We start from the raw sequence: 17470 nt of genomic DNA, 5'->3' as shown, positions 1-17470 counted from the left end.
CTATTTACACTGCATCTACTTCTATTTCAGAGTATTCGGTTTTCAGGTAAACTATACCTGCAACACTTACTTTTTAACTCACTCGGAAATCATCACTTCTTGTACTTTACTCGAAATTTACTGCCATTAAATGTTGAAATGTACTGTTATCAGCGGTCTTGATGAGTGGTGCTAGTTTCATCTATATCCTACGACGCATTTTTGCGCTGCAGAATGACTTATCGCAATAAAAATAACAAAAGTACTTCGATAATTTGCGAACTCTCACTGCACAAAAACGTTAGTACTCTAGGTCTATTTCTGTTTAATACTGTAGCTATCATGAAGTTGATGTACTCCAATATCATAAGGACTTGAGAGTATTTGGTACATGTAGGCAAAAAACCTACTTGGGTATTCTCAAGACGTACGAGTACTTCTATACTTAACAACTCTGGAAGTTAGCGCAGTTTGTGGCATTTGTATGCAATCGAAATTTGCGTGCTTCTCACTTGCCTTATGTTAATAGTTTTCCTTTTCTATCTACTTTACAAGATTCAGTGTAGAAGTTTAGTGAAAGTGTAAGAGTTTAGCAAAAGCATTTTTTGATAATAGCACTTGTCGAGGTGATACAAACGTAACCTCAAACTACTTTAAACTAATTGTACTTGTATTCCAGCAAAATTACGAATCGTTGAGTATCGAGCGATAGCCTCTATCATACTTGCGGAAAATAGAGATTTGGTACACGAGTATCAAATTAGAGTAAATTGAGTACACTTGAGAGGTTATTAGTGATTCTGGTGGAGTTTATATGAAGGGAAGTCCTGATAAAACCTTGATTATTTCAGAAAAGAATAGAGGGCTTCTTTCGATATTTTGATAGTCTTCGTCGTAATGTCGGATGTCGTGAAATTGTATACATGCCATCTAGTACTACGGAAAATGTCAAGGCTGGTACTCAATGGTTCTGTTAGTAATTATATGGAATGTGTGGGAATCGAATTGGAGCGTAAAGTATGCTCCTATGGCATAGAGCCCTACGAAATGAGTCCACATACCCCGTAAAATTCCACTCCAGGCGCTGCGGCTTAGCTCAAGCGAAAAAGTATTTCGTACTTTAGGTATCAAATCTGAGATTACAGCTTAATAACGAAGGCATCGAGTGGGGTGTTATAGGAAGCAAGACGAATCATTGTAAAAGTGTTGAAACTTAATTACATCTGTAATTCCATCACTAAACTTGTTCACGCATAGGTACGTACCACGCTCCCGCAAACAGATTCACGCGAAGTTGGTATAGAAGTGCGTTAGTTTCCAAGGTGTTCCATCATGAAATGCGAGGACGAAATTTGATGTCGTAAGGTAGGTCATTTTACACTATCGTAAATCTCTGTCGCTATAATGTTCGTAATCGAATCAAATTTGACATGCAATGTATTCTGGGTAATCCTAACAATTTCCTTACGTAGCTGTAGAAATTAGAAAAATTAAAAGTATAAAGAAGGTTTCCATATGGGGCAATCCTTCGAGTATTCTCAGAAGAAACTGTATAGGTCCTACAGTAAAATGAATGCGATTAAACGATGAAGAATTTTATTCTTAAAATATTACATGAGACAAAACACGCGAACATCCATTATCTTGATAATGCCATTGCAATAGATGTCAGTCCGATCCCGACAAACACGAGTCCCTTCCAAACTTTATTGTAGTCGAAAGCGGTATTATCAAAGAATTCTACAAAGCCATCCTATAACAAAAATAGAAGCCTTAATGATCATACGGATGAAAGTTATCGTATCGGGAACCGAATTGGAAGGTAAAGCTGAGTTTCATCATCGAGAGATGATATGGGCTCTGGGGAGCGGATACACTATATATCTCATGCTAAAATATAATTTGTAAATCCTAAGCAAAGCATGTAAATCACCCACCCATCCTCCATTTCGCACTATCCACTTTAGTCTTCTGCTAGCAATGTAATTTCCGACTGTCTGTATGATAGCTTCTATATGCTTCCCATGATGTTCATCCTCGTTCTTGCGAGCAAGAATGCTACCGACCACAAAAAGGGAGACAATCCTACCCCAGTTTTCTTTGGTATCTTTGCAAATTTCATCAGCTATCATCAGGAACATTCGCTCATCGGGTAAATATTCTTTATATTTTTCATTGACTTCGACATCGCTATAGCGGAGACGTTTGGAGACTGCGTTTAGGACAGTTCGATGGCGCTCGAACATTTCATCCCCAACTCGACGTAAGGTTCTCTCTGCTTTCGTATTTACCTTAACGCATGAGCCATCGAGTTCGTACATGATAAAATTCCTGGTCAAGGAATATGCTTCGGATATAATCTCATCCTTTTCTTCAGCGATCGAAGGTGATACTCGTGGTAATTCCATGCTTTGAGGAAAATAGCGAGTCAGAGCTTATTTCGAGATCTAAGCTACTTGAAAATGAGGATTTGTCTCTAAATTGGACACAGCGGTGGTAAGTAGCAAATTACTTCATAGATTTCCCGTACTCGCACTACTTTTACTACCACTTTTATTTACTATTCACACTTCTACTACTGTAGTTTTTAAAGCAAAGCTAACACTACTTATTGCAACTTGTAGTCGTTTGACATGACTTCGAAATCGTCAATTTTGTAAATAAAATATATTCATGATGTTACTATGATGCGTTATATCATTTCTCAACTATATTGAAAAAATCACCAGAATATCACGGCTGAAGCTTTATCATTTCGAATACTGAATAAGGCTATTGTAAAATGAATACTAATTTCGAAAATGAGGATCCTAGGATTTGCATAAGTTTCATATATATCGTACAATGCGTTTACGCGGACCAGAATGACTTATGGCAATGAAAAATAGCAAAAAATGTTCTATTATTCATTGAGCACGGTTCAAGAACCATGATTTTCCTGTACTTGCACAAGTTACAAACGCGCTATCGTAAATTAGTATATACTACTAAACTGCAAACTCGGACGAAATCATGAATGCGTAGAACTTACCTTAAACATATATTGTGTACAAACAACTTTTTACAAGAACTATAAAATTCTACTCGAAGCGCTGCGACTTAGCTCAAGCGAACAAGTATTTCGGACTTTAGGAGTCAAATTGTCTTTCTTATGGTAAATTAACATAGGGAACGAAATTTAGTATGGTGCATTTTCATATTATCCTACAACTGCGTACCAAGATTAGTAAATTTTTAGTAAAGTGTAAGAAGCGATGATTTCCGAACGAGTAAATCAGTTAGTATTGAAGGTATAGTTTGTCTGAAAACCGAAAACTCTGAAATAGAAGTAGATGCGCTGTAAATAGATAATCACTTGATTGAGTATGTTGCTACCAAGGCCAAACCAATACTTGAGTACTCCAAAATGAACAAGTACTTCGCTATCGACTCAAAAGGTAGTTTTCTAACTACTCTACAAAATCCGTACTGCAAGACTTTAGTACATTGGAAAAGTATTTGAGTCTAAAAATATTAATCCCCATAAAACCTACTGGATGTGTGGTTCGAAACCTAGACTAATAAGAGGAGCGTGTTTGAAAATAGACGGAGGATCACTGGATTAAAGTTTACTGAATACCCCGCAATGTAAAATTATTATATACTATACAAAATCCGGAGTGTAAAAGTCTTTAGTGCATCGGAATAGTGTAGTTTTCTTTCTACTTTAAAAAAGTCATACGATTTTTCGTGTTGCGTTCCGGGATAAAATGTAATTTTCGCGCTTTTTAATTTTATTGTTTATTATTTTCAGTTATCAGGCATAAATCGGGGTATGTAGGATAATTACTCACTCACTACTCTATATGTTGGTGGTGGTCATACCCTGCAAACTTTTTTGCTGCGAACGTAGTGTTTCACCTTACATCAGTTGGTTCAATGTATGTATCGGGTTGTGAAAACTGTCGCTGTTTTGACTATGTGTCACAATCAATACCAAATACGAGAATTCGTTACTCGTCGAAACGCCGCAGTCAGACATCGTTAACAGCTTCGCTCTTTTTTATTTTTTAATAAAATTAGTATTCATTTTACAAAAAACGTCGTGTAAAGGTAAGTACTTGTACATTTCGTAGTGCTCAAGTATAAGTTTTTTGCGTAAAGTCTGTCTTGCATTTAGTTGTCAGCTCTGAAAGCAAGCAAAGTTTGTGGTATTTGCGCAACATCGAAATTTGTACACTTCACGCTTATCTTATGTCGAAAACATAAGTTAGTTAACAATATTTCGAATCGTGGGTATAAATAATTTTTAAAAAACCCAAATATGCCGCATCCAAACTTCGTAAATTTTTTAGATTAGTTTTTTCGTTTCTATATGCTTTAAAAGACTCATTCAGACCTCGAACCTACGGGAACACTTGTTCATTTGAACTTAGTCCAACGCCAAAAGCTCTACTTTACAAAATTTTCGGAGTACCGACTTTTTTGGGTAAATTCTGTGATGCGCTTAATTACTAACTATGAAAGCAAGCAGTGTTTGGGGTATTTGATCAACATGGAAATTCGTCCACTTTGCTTTTAGGTTATGCTGAAAACATGAGTTACTTAACAACATTTCGACTCATAGGTGTGGATAATTTAAAGTACATAGTATTAAAGTCATTAATGCATCGGTCGCATGGAAATTCGTCCACTTTGCTTTTAGGTTATGCTGAAAACATGAGTTACTTAACAACATTTCGACTCATAGGTGTGGATAATTTAAAGTACATAGTATTAAAGTCATTAATGCATCGGTCGCAAATAAATCATCAGTTGCACTGCAAGTTGAACATAAGTCGTACGGATGCCACTAAAAATAACTGTGTATCGTTTTGCACGCACACATACTGCGGTGTTGCGATATAGTCCTGATACGATTGTCCAAGTTCTGAAAGCTGGAAAAGATACTCTCATATTATTTGATTGCGATTTCAATCCCACAGAATCTCAAGTTATTCGTAGTCAATGGAATGGTACCTCTATCATAGATGTAGAGGGAAAAGAGATCTTCCGATTTGTTGGTATCGTTAATATTCAACGCAAATCGGGCTTCATGATTGTGCGGGGGATCCCATTGTTGAATTTGAATTGATCAGCGTGTCGCTGTACATGATGCACTATATCGAAAGCATTAATGCTAGTTGAATATTGTCGAATGGTTGTCTGTAATGTTAGTTGCATACAAGAGTCTCGGTGATCTAAGCTCAAGATTTACGTACGCATGCTTGATTTGTCTCCATAGCCCCGACATTGGGGATCACTTGTATGGGTCTAAAGAAAATAAGTCGTAAAATGTGTAAACTGTAGAAAGCGTAACTGCGAAGTTTATATTAATGAAAAATATAGTGATTGAAAATAGATCACTGGATTATAGTTTACAGAAAACTCCACAATTCTATGTGACGTCCTTACATGCCAACAACCTTCGAACTATTCGCCACCTCATAAACACTTGAGTAGGCCTACATTTGATGCGTGTGGGGAAAACCTAGGTAAATTTTCATATGCATTTAGTTTCCAGCTCTGAAAGCAAGCTTGGTCTATGATCAATAGCAACTTTTGCGTAAACTCCGTTCTATTTCACTTCATACCTACACAAGTCTATTCGAATAATTCGATGTATAATTGAACTTTACTCTGCATGATCATTAGGGCTTCTATTTTTTGTTGCAGGGCAACTTTGTTGTAGCCGAAAGTGGTATTATCTAGCAACAAGGTTTAAATGACTCGCCTCCGGCGTTTATTGACCGTATTACCCGTATTCTCGTCATGCAAAAATTATGCATGTATTAGTACGAAGCTCAGATGCAGCAAAGTGTGTGAGACTGCCTGTGCGTTGTTGTTCCTAATCCCGACCTTCCGCTCGTATCGTATATACTACAAGCCAGTGATCGCTACATCAAACAAAACGGTCAGATCGAACGCAAGAGCTCGGATCGCAAGTCGCAGCGCTCAAAATCGCATTTTATATTAAGTAATTAGTGATGATGTGTAGAATTTTGATATTAATAATATTATCCGGAGAATATAAACTTACATAGACATCATAGTTTTCGCATTTATGTATAATCTGAATAGGAATTTAAATACATAGTCCTAAATACACATAATAGAAAATCTGTCGATTCTAGCCAAGGTAAGTTTTGACGCAGCAATCATAAGTCGTAAAATGTGGAAACTGCAGAAACCGTAACTTGTACACATAAAATCAAGTTTAAAAAATATGGACGGATGATATTAGTCCTAAATACACATAATACAATATCTGAGAAAAGTATCAAGATGCGGCAATCAATGCAGCGATGATATAGCAATGGATGGATGATGTGGCACTATAGGCGTGGCGCTTGATGATGTGGCACAGATGACGTAGCAGATGAATGTACCCTTAGGGCATGAAAATGGGCGTGGCAATTAGGATGACGTGGCGCTCTCTGATTGGCCGGCGTATAAAAAGGATCATAACACTACTCACACAGATGCGGTTAAAACGCTATGGAAAATTTTTCGGACTGTAATTTTGTTTTGAATGGGTAATATAGGCATCACGCCAAATAAGATATACATTTTTTATTGCTACCATTAGGGTTGAGGATCTTCGTCAAATAAAAAATTCCGAGTCATGAAACGTGTCACGAACATGGTCGGCAAATCTTTTTTGAAAATATATTGCACCAGGAACCTGCCTCCAAAAACGTCGGTTTAGTATTGATTTTGGACATTGGATTTTGACAAATGACGTTTTGACAGTTGCTGCTGCGAACATCATCTGCCTCTAATATTCCGACGTGATCAAAACCGCATCGGGAAATTCATCCTATTTCGTCTTGTAATCGTTTTTTTTCCGCAGTGCATTGAAAAGCCCAGACTGAAAGTTAGTCGTGCTCAAAGTCGGCAGCAAGAGAGACTGAAGTCTGAGTGAGAGTAAGAGTGAAAGACGTTATCAAGAAGACGAAAGGCAATAAATTATGAACATTACAAATATTCGTGTCGTGGTGCACAAAACCTGAAAAAAGACCATAAGCGTCACTGTAATAATAATAATCCAAGTTTAACCATCACTTGGAAACGGAGTAAAATTGTTGCAGCTATCACACAACCTTATATGTCCTTCGACTCGTTTTTATGTCAGGAATATGTATATTGTGTGCACTCATGCATGGGTCACGAACACGGCGGCCGAAGCTATTTCTATTTCTTGAAAGGCTACACGAAGGAGTAAAGGTTCTGATTTCAAACATTTGGTGCAGATCCAACATTGTTATGTCACTTGTTAGTTCACACTCTTATCCGAGCACCATTGACGACGCAGAACTCCTATTTATACGGTAATAATAAATTACAAAACCCTTTCCCCAAATTATCGGATTGGGATCGCCCGCTAGCGATGATATTCTCAATACTCATATCACGAATTAGTACAAGCATACTCGTAACTCTACGTGTTCTGTCGTGTTTTTATTTTTGTATTTTTTACCACATAGCAGACTACTCATAAAAATACGCCTGAAAATACCAATTCGACGAACAGTTCAAACGTATTTCACTAACGTGCAATGGACCAGAATGGTAGCTGCACTTTCCTGGTCAAAATCGATGATGCGCTTGATCATTTCGATTATCTGATCCTCCTGATCCGGCAGCTTTCCGATTCTCCAACCAAGGTATTGACTTTGCTTAATCATCTAAATGTACCCGTAGAGATGACATATGCCAAATAGAGAAATATAAAATATGCCATTATGTTTGCATCTTTTTCCCAGTGATTACATTTATGCTATGATTCTATATTGAAAATGACGGGAATCTTTAACATTGTAAATTTCTTACCCGATCTTGCCGATTCCTTCTGTGAAGCAGAAAAGTTCTTTCCACCTTTTTCCCCACTATTTGCTCACTTCGAAGGGTGATAGATATGCTATTGTAGGTTACTGTTGTGTTGAGCTGTTTCGGCCAATATTCGCAGAAGTTTTCTTCCATATTCTGGAAATTTCAATCGATATCTTGGGGTATTTATTCGAGCTTTGAAACGTACGCTTTTTATGTATTAATATTCATTAAACTTCATTACGGCGACTCTGGGACAATTGTGGAGGTTATGATTAGTTATCGGTATGTATGCGGTGACCACACGTACAACTCGCGACAATCTCACTTTTCCACTAAGACGAGTGTTAGGTCATCATAGGATGAGGAATAGGTTCACTGAGTACGAATATGTTCTTCTTCAACGAGAATCTGTTCGGCTGTTCCGATACAGGTCTTACAAAGCTTCAAAGTTGCGCATAGTACATTTCATTTAATTGGTCATCATTTGAAAATATGTTTCGCCGTACATGGTATGTTATCTGGTCGGATGATACGGTAGAAGGAAAGCAGGGATAAAATGCTATACACACACACACACACACACATACACACACACACACACACACACACATGCACACACACACACACACTATAAGGCATTGCTGACAGAGGTTTGTGGATGCAATAAATATCCAGCATGGGTTGGGTATCACGTATCCTTTTTTCATCATATAGACCAGTGGTTCTTAACCTTGCCTCCAGCGCCCCCCAAGGGGCGATGGCGATTTTGAAGGGGCGGAAACGCTCAGGGGGCGATATGGGGGGCGCTGGGCGAAGGGGGGGGGGCAATATGGGGGGCGCTGAAAAAATGGCTTCGCAGTAGTAGGACATATCCTTAATGAGTATTCAGAGCGAATTAACATCGAAAACTTCGTTACATATAGACTACAAAATACATATAGGTTTAATTGTCCATGGGCGCCTAAATGACTGGCACCGAATGTTCCTGTCTTGGCAATCGGAACCTCAGAAGACGAATTCCATCTGGCTGGGAAAAATTATGTGCCAATTAATGAAGAAATACCAATTTGAAATCGTGTGCGTCTTTTAGTTAAAGGGGCACTGCGCTCTAAAAATGATGAGGTCTCATATTGAAGGTAAAAATGAACAAAAATTTTCGGCCGCAACCAGTTCCTTCAGAACGCCACCGTAATGGAGCTGCAATTTATTGAAATTTCTACAAGACCAGCTGTCGCGGCTGCTTAACCCGTTACATGGCACGATGTCTTCATCGTCGCACTTGCTCGACGCGATAAGGCAGTCACGCAGAGAACGAAACTTAGACACATTTCCTTCATAACATCGGCTCACAGCTATCTAAAATTCGTTCTCTGCGTGACTGCCTAATCGCGTCCAGCAAGTGCGACGGTGAAGACATCGTGCCATGTGACGGGTTAAGCAGCCGCAGCAGCTGGTCTTGTAGAAATTTCAATAAAATGCAGCTCTATTACGGTGGCGTTCCGAAGGAAATAGCCGTGGCCAAAAATTTTTGTTCGTTTTTACCTTCAATTTGAGACCACATCATTTTTAGAGCGCAGTGCCCCTTTAAGTACGATTGGGCGACAGGGATATGTCTCACTAGATATCCCTGTTGGGCGATTCTATATTTTTTGATATAGCAGACAGGAGGTCACGAAATAACATCATGCAACGAAGTCATACCAATGGGTCCGCCCGCCCGAATATGTTTAATTAATAGTTACGGGCCCTACAGTTTCCAAGACACCTCACAATGTTCCCTCTACGTTTTGACGGGTCTGCGCACACTCACCAACTCACTGCACAGACCCTTGAACAACAGTGCGTAGCGACTAAAAAAAGTCCATAACATCGGATTTGTTGTGCGCAACGTAGATTGTCTGTGCGCAGAGACCGTGTTAGCACTGCGCACGCGCGCAGCTCAGAGGATCATTGCACCTCACTCAGCTCTACCGGTAAATCTGGTAACGTGAGCAGAGAGGACAAGAAATTGATAGCAATATATATGCAATTCCCGATCTTATTGACCAATTTTGTCATGAATTATCTAAAATTTTCGCGCTTTGCACTGGCTCGCCAAACAGTACAGCTGATTTCGTAGCAAAAGCGAACAACGTGATGGGGGGGGGGGGGGGGCAGACGTTTATCACCATATGGGAGCCCAATACCCAAGTTTTTTCGGGGGCCAGACGAAGTGTCGTTTCGTTCCTGCCAACGGGTATACGCCCGAAGATGCATAATAATTATTGAGGGGTCCTACTTTTTCAATAACACATCACTCAGCTCTACCGGTAAATCTGTTTACGTGAGCAGAGAGAGGACAAAAATTGACATCTACATATATGCAATTCCCGATCATATTGACCAATTAAATCAATGAATAGTGAAATTTTTCGCGCTTCGCGCGTCTAGGCGAGAATAGCAGGCTCAGTAAAAGGACATCCAATGTAGATGACCAGTATCAGCAAATAGCGGATAGCCAAAGGGGGGTCTTGGGGCGAAGCCACCCGGAAGTTTGGGTTATCACCCTATGGGGGGCCCAAGACCACCGTTTTTTGGGGGGGGGGGGGGGTGACGAAGTGCTGTTACGGCCCTGGTAACGAATTAATTGTACCTACGGGCACGCCCTAATATGTTGAATTATCAATTACGTGCCCTTTATTTTCCAATACAATAGCTCACTCAGCGGTACTGGTAAATCTGATTACGTGGGCTGAGAGGATAAAAAGTTTATAGCGACGTATATATGTAATTACCACCTATTAATTCATGCATTATAGAAAATTTTGGCACCTAGGGAGACCAGGCCACACAAACTTTGCTGACCATCGAAATCACGCTACGGGGTTCTTGGGGGCGAAGCCCTCAGAAGTTTGGTTTATCAAGGTATGGGTGCGCAAGGCAATCGTTTTTAGGGGTGTTGACATAGTGCTGTTACGGCCCTCCCTCTTACTCATTGTCTTTATTACATTCCTTACAATATGAGGTTGGGGGGCGCTGGAGCACAATAATCTTTGAAAGGGGGCGCTGGAGGAAAAAAGGTTAAGAACCACTGATATAGACGAATGGATTCATCACTTCAACTCGTCCCATGCCGGTCGGCATATCAAAAATTCAACGCACCCAACAGGGAAATTCCTGCGCCACCGAACATTGCACCACAACACTCCTCTATTATGCTGAGGTTGAAATCGGGACATTGTCAATTGAATTTTCATCTTTATCGTATACAGTGCCACGATGATGGTCGGGCACTTCCTGCTAGTGTGCGCAATAGGTCTGTTGAGAAGAAAAAAATTCTTCAGATTTCACTGGCTATGTGATAAATTGTTAGGTTGGTTTAAACAACGCTGCACACCAAATTTGGCTCAATTCCAACCAGTAGAAGCGAGATTCTTGCAGTAAAAAGCTGTGAATTTATTAATTAAAAATAAGAACTGAAGTTTACCCATAAAATTGCTCGACTGGCAGTAGAAATGATGCATACCAAATTAGGCTCAATCCCAACCACTAAAAGCGAGGTTACTGCAGTAGAAAACTTTCAAAGTCCATGATTTTATAATAAATAATTAAAGGGTTAGCCACCGTGAATACTATTTTATTCAAATCCGAATTTTTCCACTGCAATAATAAATTCAAAACTTTCTGCGGCACAAACCTCGCTTCTACCGGTTGGAATTGAGCCACATTTGGTGTGCAACGTTTATTTAGCCAACATAATAATTTTATCACGTAGCCAGTGAACTTTGAAAGAGAAATTGTTTCTGAACAGGCGGAACCTTGTCTACTTGACGATGCGGGCCCTATTGTTGAGTCGATACACAATTCCGCCTGTTATTGAATTGGTATTAATCACCTCACCTTTCTTTAACCAGATATATAATGGTCAGGTGCACAAGACTAGAGTAGTATTGTATTGATACGACTTAGCTTCATGTGACTTTGTGCTCCTCGGCAATGGCACGGTGGCGATTTCAACAGTTCAATGGTGTTTTTTTTCATGGCAATTTTTCTTGCACTCCCTCTTGCACGAATCAGCCATTAATCATTCGCCGAATCATTGCTGTGGCTTTCAAGCTCACTTTACTTTTTAGGCTTTTTAATTCATTTCAATCGCAGTGAGGTCGGCGATGAGGATACCAGATAAACCTACGACGCATTGAAACTTGGTAGTGCCGAGACATTCAACAACCATTGGTGTCATCAGGGCCGTAACAGCACTTCGTCAGGCACCCCCAAAACGTTGGTCTTTGGCCCCCCATAGTGTTATAGACCGAACGTCGGGGGGGCGAAGCCCCCCAGACCCCCCTCCGGCGATATACACTGTTTACCACTATTCATCGTTTTCATTGGGAGTTTCTTTAGTGAATCAGCTTTAGTCGCCTAAGCGCGCGAAGCGCGCAAAATCTCTAGTATTCATGATTTCATCGGTCAGTATGATCGGGAATTGCATACATTGTTATCAATTTTTATCTTCTCTCTGCTCACGTAATCAGATTTGCCGGTAGAGCTGAGTGAGGTGTGTTTGAAAAGGTAGGACCACTCAATAATAATTAAACATATTCGGGCGTATACCCGTTGGCAGGAACAAAACAGCACCTCGTCAGGCCCCCAAAAACGTGGGTCTTGGGCTCCCATAGGGTGATAAAACGCCCCCTCCCCCATCACGTTGTTCGCGTTTGTCACGAAATTACCCGTAGCCTACTGTATTGTGAGCCAGCGCAAGGCGCGAAAATTTTCGATAATTTATGATAAAATCGGTCAATCAGATCGGCGACTGCATATATAATATACTATCAATATATTGTCCTCTCTACTCACGTAATCAGATTTGCCGGTAGAGCTGAGTGAGGTGTGTTTGATATGGTAGGACCACTCAATAATAATTAAACATCTTCGGGCGTATACCCGTTGGCAGGAACGAAACAGTACCTCGTCAGGCCCCCAAGAACGTGGGTCTTGGGCTCCCATAGGGTGATAAAACGACCCACCATCACGTTGTTCACGTTTGTCACGAAATTACCCGTACTGTATTGAGAGCCAGCGCCAATCGCGAAAATTTTCGATAATTTATGAGAAAATCGGTAAATCAGATCGGCGACTGCATATATAATATGCTATCAATTTATTGTCTTCTCTACTCACGTAATTAGATTTACCGGTAGAGCTTAGTGAAGTGTCTTGAAAACGGAAGGGCCCGTAAATAATGATTAAACATCTTCGGGCGGGCGGAACCGTTGATATGACTTCGTTACATGATGTTATTTCGTGACTTCCAGTCTGCTATATCAGAAAATATAGAAGCGCCCAAACTTAGGCTTCTAAACTAAGAGAAGCACACGATTTCAAATTGGTATTTCTTCACTGGCATAAAATTTTTCCCAGCTGGATGGTATTTGTCTTGTGAGGTTCAGATTGCAAAGACAGGAACATTCGGCGCAAGTCATTTAGGCGCCTGGACAATTAAACCTATATGTATTTTGTATATATAGCGAAGTCTTTGATCTGCATAAGGGCATAGACCTTTTCGGCCAAGCTTTTCTCGCTGCCAATCGTTCTGGCACACTTCTTGGAGTCGCATGTTATATGGCCTAAAACTTGATTGTATGTCTTGGTGGGTCGTGGCGCGGTAATGGCCCAATACCCAACAAGAAAGATAAATGGCTACGTGAATTCGCGCGCAGCGCGAAAAAATTTTGAAAAAATTGCATAAATTTTCAAAAAATACTCTATGATTTATGCTAATTCACGAAATAATTTTGGGCCCCCCATCGAGCTCGGGGCCCCCCAATTGGGGGGTTTGGGGTGCGGCAGTTACGGTGCTGGGTGTCATGATCGTGTTGATTAGCACACTGCGCCACTCACTTCCCATATTAGTAGTAGATAACCATAGAGTATAGGCCATAGTAGTAGACAAGCACATATATAACACACATAACAAAAAAGTTTAGGAATCAGTTCGCTGGACGCCTCAAATCGTCGCTCTGGTATTTGCACACGGGTCGATATGTCTGGGTTTCCTATCGCCGATATCACAATGCTCAGCACTCAGTGCATTTAAAAGCCCAGAATGATAGTGACCCTAGTTAAAGATAGGCTTCGGAAATTGACTCATGGCAGCGAGAGTCTAGTCAAAGTTTTCTGGAAGATTGCCAAAGTGAACGAACATTACTAGCATCCATAGTAACAAACTGCTGTTCCAATAGTATGTATAAAAACATAACAAAAACTTGTTTCTGCGATTTCACAAATATAGAATTTTTTGTTAATTCCGAGCAGAGCATTAAGAGGTGGGACACGGTCGATCACGGCTAATAAGAGGCGAAAGAGGAAAATAGATGTTAATATGATGTTGTCTCAAAATAAAGTTGAAACTGCGACAAATATTTTGATATGAGTCATTTTCCTTACAAAGCCACAGTATATGCGCTGCCTCCAAAAGAGATTCACAAGTGGTACGATTGCTCTTCATCCATATTTATGGTATCGAGATCACGCGTTTTCGCTCCTCAGCGCTTTGTTAAACTAGTTGAACGCAATTTTTCACTGACCTTTTTGAACGCGATTAAGCATTCATTCAGTAATCGAATTTTAGATAGATGTCGGCCGAAGTGACGAAGGAATTTTAGGAAGTGGTCACCCGATATTATCTATACATTTCGCAGAGGGTTAAGAAGGGAGGGCGTTGGGGCTCAATATCAAAGATATTGATTGCGTGAAGTATAACAACCCTTGAAAATATTTAAGCCGCAGTTTCAATACTGCTGGTTTCTGAGGAAAATGACTGCTCTGAAATTTCCTTTCACTTTTAACTTAAATTTGAGTTCTCGTAGTAATGAAAATGCATTTCTCAATAAACATAACTATTGAGCTGTATGACTTAGCCAATTTTATACTTCTCAATAATAATTCACAGTCACACGCACAATACTCAAATACCTTCGCTTCTCGTTGCGGATTGTTGAGCATGATAACCTCATCCACCTGATTATCCCATAGAACTATCAGAAAGGGTTCTACGGTAGTAATTGATGGTCCACTAGATGCGATAAGAGAAACGTTTCCCTGATAACTCTGGTAAAAAGTAACAAAAAGTAATGTACTTTTCACCTACAAACCAACTATTTTCACAATCATGGAAGCAGAACTCTACTACATTTTATGTCGTACTTTTCTCTTCCACAACATATCAATTGTAACTCATTTTTTTTTGGTTTAGCCCAAATATTGTCAACGGTAGTAGCTATATAGTCATTTCATTAGTACGAAGATGCATATCGCCACGGAGCTTGAAGAGTAATAATGAGAGAATATGCAACTATTAGTTGAAGGAAAAGTAAATTGTTTTGGCCGTCAAAATATTGAGTTAGCCGAATCATTGGATTGTTATGTCGGAATTCTGAGGAATACTGGCGTTGTTGGTCCGTCCAATATTGCCAAATTTATTAAAAAGATGAGAATTCCAATCCGGTAATAATCTCAGTGTCTCATAACATTCATACATGTTGGTGTATTGATCCATATTTTATTATTATTTTATTTATTTATTAATAAAATTACGTTTAAGCGTAAAAATTCAGTATTTTACTGACATGTGAATGTGTTGCTACATAAGTAACTTTTCAGCAACCTCTGTATGAGTCAGTCCGCACATGATACCGAGACACGGACAAATGTAAGGAGCGTGACACAGATAATGAATACAAATACAGACGCTATAAAGTGAAGGATTTGTATTGCGCAAAATAGTATTTACGGACAGGTAACATGAAAGTATCAGTTCCGTTATACATGCGCTATTGGGCATAAATATTATATAAAAACATTTTACCTCAACGGCCGTCGCATCAATCGTCACATAGCCTGCATCACGAGCTTCGGCAATTGCATCTTTTATTAGACCTGAAATGCATGCGAATACATCCTACAATAATATACAAGCTGTCATCCGTATTGGAGGATGGTATTTAAATAGCGAATGCTATGTCATGTAATGTTAACATTCAACACTTGAAAAATCATTGAAAATAGTTTATATCCACCAAATTAGACCTATGTTTCCCTAACTTTTTCGATCTTCCGCCCGGACATGAATAAACTATCAACGTGCTTAAAACTGAATCCGGACAATTCCATTTTCACTTTTATCAGATTTCATCATGACCAAGACCGGATAAACTCGACTCATGATATTTGTAGACTATATCCGTCAAATTTCGGCCAAATGTGAAACGGAAAATATTCTGACGGCAGTGGCAAGATAGTGACTGGTACGTTCCACAGCTGCGACACCAATGGGTTGCGGGTTCGATTCCGATCGAGGTCGACTCCAGGATTCCTACCTAAGCGTCGGATGTTGTCCATACAAGCTACTAAGTGGATATGTTAATGTTAGGCTGCGTCCCACGCTCTGTGTGGTTTGGCAAACAGCCTTGCTGTTTTGCCAGTATCGCTTAGCTGTATGTATGTCTTTCAAGGCAATATTTTTTCTCATAATGTCAACTCAAATAATGATACTCAAAGACTGTGACCTGCTCGAGCTCACCATCAACTGAAAATAGTTCGAATTTGGAAACGTATGACGTAAGTTTAAAGCGCAGGCCTGCCAAGAAACAAGATCTGCACTTGAATATGGAAACAGTGACTTTCAACTTTTATTGTTACGACATGCCTTAATACAGTGGCTTTATTTTAACGTTGATTAAGTAGCTTACGTTGCTTACGTAATCACAGTAGGCCTGCATAAATATACTACGACCACGACCTCGCCTCTACAGCGTAATCGGCCACGGCCTCCACTAAAGTAGCGACCACAATCATTGCTTCTACCACGGTATCCACTACGACTATGGCTTCGACCACGGCCTCCACAACAACTGCATCGACCACAGTCGCACAGTTTGTACGAGGACACATTAGTCATCGACAAAAGTATATACAGCCTATAGTTTTTGTCGACGCATTAACATACAGACTAATTTCCAAACAATATTTTGCGGGCGGCTCAGAATCGCATCGCGGGCCACCGGGTCGCACAATGCCCCGCTATGTAGTATACTCTTGCAATCTTTATATATATTTCGATTAGCAAAATATCAGCATCATGATATTTATATCAGGCAAAATATTACTCATAAAGTCATAAGCTCGCGTAATCGGTAGCAGTTCAGAATTATTATGATGCTTCGATTTTGATTTCGGATTTCTCATCGCCACGAGATATAGATATTTACCTGGGCAATGCTCCTGAAGTTTTGAATTCAATGCTTCTGATTCTATGAGAAGATCGAACTCCTTGATAGCCCTGTGTCAAAGGTATCTATAATGTTACGCTGACAGGTTCGAGTAGTTTTTACAGATTTTGGAGCAAAATCGGGCTTTAAACTAGAATAGAAAATCAGTATATATCAAATCAAACTTGAATACCGTATATTCGAATTGCTATCGTGCATAAATGTGAATATGTATTGTAGATATGGAAGCAGGATCGATCTCGTGTTGCGCGATAAGACGGATGTCCATGACAGATTAATATAGTTAGTGTCCATGGATATATAGATGCAGATATAGCGCTATACCCGTATAATTGTCATTATCTGCATCTGAATATTGTATTCAGATA

The 17470-nt window shown here is 39.7% G+C and overlaps 3 protein-coding genes across 3 annotated transcripts in view; all 3 read right to left on the bottom strand.

Annotated features, from left to right (window-relative positions):
* LOC145437891 (uncharacterized) overlaps positions 1-17470 on the bottom strand; it is a 194357-nt gene that overhangs the window by 123606 nt on the left and 53281 nt on the right. The gene's annotated exons all lie outside the window — the stretch shown is intronic.
* The window catches only part of LOC145436867 (receptor-type tyrosine-protein phosphatase epsilon-like), a 38915-nt gene that overhangs the window by 15013 nt on the left and 6432 nt on the right, over positions 1-17470 (bottom strand). Inside the window, exons 5-9 of the mRNA XM_080314072.1 lie at positions 17082-17152; positions 15680-15750; positions 14788-14922; positions 7831-7983; positions 7552-7685 (exon numbers count right to left, since the gene is read on the bottom strand). Of these exons, the coding sequence (XP_080170198.1) occupies positions 7552-7685; positions 7831-7983; positions 14788-14922; positions 15680-15750; positions 17082-17152 (564 nt within the window). The remainder of the gene's footprint in view (positions 1-7551; positions 7686-7830; positions 7984-14787; positions 14923-15679; positions 15751-17081; positions 17153-17470) is intronic.
* On the bottom strand, positions 1420-2601 carry LOC145436865 (induced myeloid leukemia cell differentiation protein Mcl-1 homolog). The gene is made up of 2 exons (XM_080314070.1): positions 1917-2601; positions 1420-1732 (listed from the first exon to the last, which is right to left on the bottom strand). The coding sequence occupies exons 1-2, from the start codon at positions 2385-2387 to the stop codon at positions 1619-1621; spliced, it is 585 nt and encodes a 194-aa protein (XP_080170196.1). The 5' UTR covers positions 2388-2601; the 3' UTR covers positions 1420-1618.

The sequence above is a fragment of the Botryllus schlosseri genome, chromosome 4 (assembly GCF_051294905.1).
Source record: "Botryllus schlosseri isolate E-star chromosome 4, Bs_hap1, whole genome shotgun sequence".
Lineage (NCBI taxonomy): Eukaryota > Metazoa > Chordata > Ascidiacea > Stolidobranchia > Styelidae > Botryllus > Botryllus schlosseri.
The sequence above is the reverse complement of the archived record's forward strand: the minus strand, read 5'-3'. Positions and strand labels throughout refer to the sequence as shown.

What these genes read in the sequence shown, in the direction of transcription:
- LOC145436865 (XM_080314070.1), bottom strand. Translation starts at nt 2,387, where the DNA reads ATGGAATTACCACGAGTATCACCTTCGATCGCTGAAGAAAAGGATGAG. An exon ending in TAGTGCGAAATGGAGGATGG is followed by an intron (nt 1,733 to 1,916) that starts GTGGGTGATTTA and finishes TTTTTGTTATAG; the next exon opens with GATGGCTTTGTAGAATTCTT.